Below are 4,034 nucleotides of genomic sequence, written 5' to 3' on the forward strand. Positions count from 1 at the left end.
ATTTAAATTATTGAATATATTAAACAACTAGGCGTATTAAGAAATTCCAAAAAATATTCTGAAATCGACTAAGCTATCATATAAATATAGTCATCATGTGAATTGAAATTAGGATCTGTATCATTCAGAATTTACCAAAAACTATCGAACTCCAATATCTCCAGAACCAAAACGTATTGTCAATAGAGATTTCTTTTTAAAATAAAAAATGAAGCATGTTTTTGTGGTTTGTTGTTCCTCAAAATTTTTTTTCGGTGGTTTGGTTTTCTTTATAAACCAAGAGATATCACAAGAAAAACACTCAAACTAATGGTGTTGTGTCAGATTCTCTTTTGGGAATATTTTCCAATTTGAATTTGGACCCGTGGCTGAATAAATATCAGTCTTTTGACTGATATTGGGAAACATAACTCTTTGGTTGGATTTGTTTTAGTACCCGGCTAACAATTTGGTTGGATGTTAAAGTCTTTTAGACAAAGAAGCATAACACTTTGGTTGGATTGGTTTTGGTATTGGAAAAAAACATAGAAACAAGTATGTTTTGGTACCTTTAATATTGGCTATTTTAGAATCATATGGTGAACATATTGCCAAATTCTTCTTTAACATGCTCTTGAGATTAACCCAAATACAAAGTATTTTTTTTCTTTGAATTTATTTTTAAATAATTTAAGTCTCACAACCTTTTACTTTCATCTGAAGATTAAACAAACATAGAGCAACCTCAGATCTACAAATTAAATTAAATTGTATACATGATATAATAGCATGTGCAAATAACGATACATGAGTTTGTGATCACATAAATATAATTCAAAAAATAGCAACCACATATCTACAAAACCTTAAAATCGAAACCCAAAACTGAGACTGGAATACGTTTGAGTGAAAGTTCACTGAGCTCTTCTTGCAAAATAGAAAAATAATTGATGGATTAATGCCAAATTATGTAAACTAAAACCTTAAATATGTGCAAATCAAAAAACTCAAATACAATGTCACCTTATATGTCAAATTTGACCACTACTATTTGATTTACAAAGATGAAGATGACGATAATTAAGAAGAGGAAACAAGATTGAGAGTGGGAGAACGAGCCAGTCAGACAGAGAACAAAGAACTACACAAAGATTGAGAAGGAACAATAATGGAGATTGATAATGGATCGAGACTAAGATTGATAGATCGAGACAGAGACTGAAGATTTAGAGCGAGGGAACGAAATTACAATGATGGAAATGTGAAAGTTAAGAGGGAACAAGACAGGGATCGAGCGGGTGGGTGAAAGAAAGAAGAGAGGAGAGATAGCCAAAAGTAATTTATTTTCTATTTTTTTAATTGTCACTAAATTTTTAAAAATATATATCACTAAATTTTAATTGTATAAAATAAAATATATTTTTAAAAATATTATAAAATAACTTTCTATTTTACAATGGGTAGTTATTATCATTATTAGTATATATTACTAATCCAAATTAAATTGAGTAAAATAAAATATATTTAATATATTAGCCAAACCAAATATATTACTGTATTTCATAAAATACATTATTTTGTTAACAAAAGTATATATTATTTTATTTTAAATCAAATTGTTATGTGATTGTGTGATAATTCACAAACTTGAGTTTAAGGGAATAAGATGAGAATATGAATTTGATGAACATGGACGAGATGGAAGTACAAGGGATGGGATGAAAGGAGACAGAACGGAATGGAAACATAAATTTGTAAAAAGAACATATATAAAACATGTTACAACTAAAATAAATTTGCGATTGAAGTCTTATAAGTAACATATTTTTTCTTCCAATTTATCGAACGTAAAGCGATAAAAATTATAAAAATAAAATACATTAAATGATTTTTTAATAGTTTAAAAAACTAAAAGAAATGTAATATTATATAAATAAATCAAATATAAAGTAATAAGAAGAAAGAAGTCATTAGTTTTGTGATATTTTTACTATGACATATGGTTATAAATATACTATATAGTATACTATATATTATATTGTTTTTGTCCGAAACAGGATTTCATGAATTTTTGTTTTCGTTCCATCCCATTTTTAAGGAATACAAAATGTTTCCCATACCAGGAATATCCCATATTAGAAATGCATTGTTTCATGCGAAATGCATATGAGAATGCGTATAGGACAAAATGAGAAATAACGAAAGGAAACATGAATTGTTTTCACCCTTAAAATATTTGTGTTTGTCTTTAATGGGGTTTAATCGTTTTAATGGTTTTATATCCATTATGATAGGACGGAATACGTTTTTTTGTCCTGAAATAAACTTACCATATTTCTCTTACTATATCTTAGTGTAGTTATCTTTACTGATAACAAAAATTAATCTGATCATTCTTTTTATCTAAGTCGAATTAAAACAAATTAATATAATTCCTAAGAAAAGTATGTTCACAAACTGATTATCAAAATTAGGTTTTTTTATATTAACTCCGGACGTATTTGCAGGTCGATCCCTAGTACAAATTAAAAGAAGCTCAAAATGTATACCTCAGAGAAATGTTGTAACAAAAGTTATTTGTATTTTTTTGTAAATTTTTTTGTTGAAACTAAATTAATTAATTAACGCTATCGTAAGAATTAATGAATCTGAGAGTCTGTTAATTGAAAATTTTAATCGAGTTACCCACATGTGTCTGTCCCTCGTACCTAATTATTCCGTCAAAGCCAAAGCCCACCCCACCGGAAAAGTTTTTTCCGCGTAACCTTTTTATCTTAAAATCAAATATTTATGGAAACAAAATATATATAAAATAAAGAAAGAAGAAAAAAAAAATGGTCACACAAATCACAAACTGAAATTTCCAAATCGAGAGCTTCTCCTCAGATCTCTATAACGATAGCTCAAGGCGGAGGCGACTTAAAAACGATCATCTGAAATCCACCGAAACATGTCGAGCGATAGCAACGATCTAGACGAAGATGAGCTTCTTCAAATGGCGTTGAAAGAGCAGGCTCAGAGAGATCTCACCTATCAGAAACCTCCTTCTTCATCTGCTCGCAAGCCTGTCGCCAATTTAGTGCAGCAGCCTCGACAACAGAAGCCTGCGGCTGCGCCGAAGAAGTCTGCGGCGGCTGTTAGGAAACCTTCTATGGATGAGGATGATGAGTCGGAGGTGGAATTGCTTAGTATTTCTAGCGGGGATGATGATTTGGAGAGGGAAAGGGAAAGAGGTGGTTCCGGTGGTGGTGCCGGGAGAGGAAGAGGTAGCGATGTTCGCGAGAAGGGAAGAGCGAGGAAGGAGGATGATGGTGCTTGGGATGGAAAGGAGCCTGATTGTTGGAAACGGGTTAATGAAGCTGAGGTACGTATTTGTTGCGGCAAGATTTATGTGTGAATCCTCGAAATTGGCTGGAGTTTTGTGCTTCTTCTATCACTGTAATCTGACATAGGCTAAGTGATTGAATTTGCTTGTTCGATAAAGTTCTCTGAGTTTGAATACGATTATCTTGATCAATTTGTTGAATTGTACTACACTGAAGAACACATTTAGTGAACTACCGTGAATGCTATCTCAGTTTCTAGTGTGGCCGAACTCAAGGTCAAGGCTATCCTTAGTTTGAACCATAGTATCATGTGGATTTAATTGGCAAGATGTCCACTTCACTTTAATTTCGATGATATTTTTGGCAGCTTGCCCGTAGGGTTCGTGATATGCGGGAATCAAGAACAGCACCCGTGGTTCAGAAAGTAGAGAGTAAAGTAGCTGCACCTGGCAAAAAAGTGGTTCTGACAAGTTTGCAGTCATTGCCTCGCGGTATGGAATGTATTGATCCACTAAAATTAGGGTAAGTTCTCCTCTCATTCGTTTTGCTTACATTGAAAGTCAGTCAGATACTTTATGCTTGGATATGGTAGAATTTATCTAAACCTGAATTTGTATACTTCGTAGGATAATAGACAATAAGACACTGAGATTAATCACTGAGTCGTCAGGCAGCCCATCAAAAGCGGAGAAAGTGGATAATACTCTTCGGGGTATGTCTTTCTTCACC

General features: G+C 32.4%; 1 protein-coding gene across 2 annotated transcripts in view; it reads left to right on the forward strand.

Moving 5' to 3' along the window:
- The window catches only part of LOC104751580 (exocyst complex component SEC5A), a 7,345-nt gene continuing 6,114 nt past the window's right edge, over positions 2,804-4,034 (forward strand). For both annotated transcript variants that reach the window (XM_010473544.1, XM_010473546.1), the window contains exons 1-3: positions 2,804-3,343; positions 3,673-3,827; positions 3,932-4,017. In XM_010473544.1, coding sequence (XP_010471846.1) covers positions 2,930-3,343; positions 3,673-3,827; positions 3,932-4,017 — 655 coding nt within the window. In that variant the 5' untranslated portion in view covers positions 2,804-2,929. The remainder of the gene's footprint in view (positions 3,344-3,672; positions 3,828-3,931; positions 4,018-4,034) is intronic.

Source organism: Camelina sativa, chromosome 16 (assembly GCF_000633955.1).
Source record: "Camelina sativa cultivar DH55 chromosome 16, Cs, whole genome shotgun sequence".
Classification (NCBI taxonomy): Eukaryota; Viridiplantae; Streptophyta; class Magnoliopsida; order Brassicales; family Brassicaceae; genus Camelina; species Camelina sativa.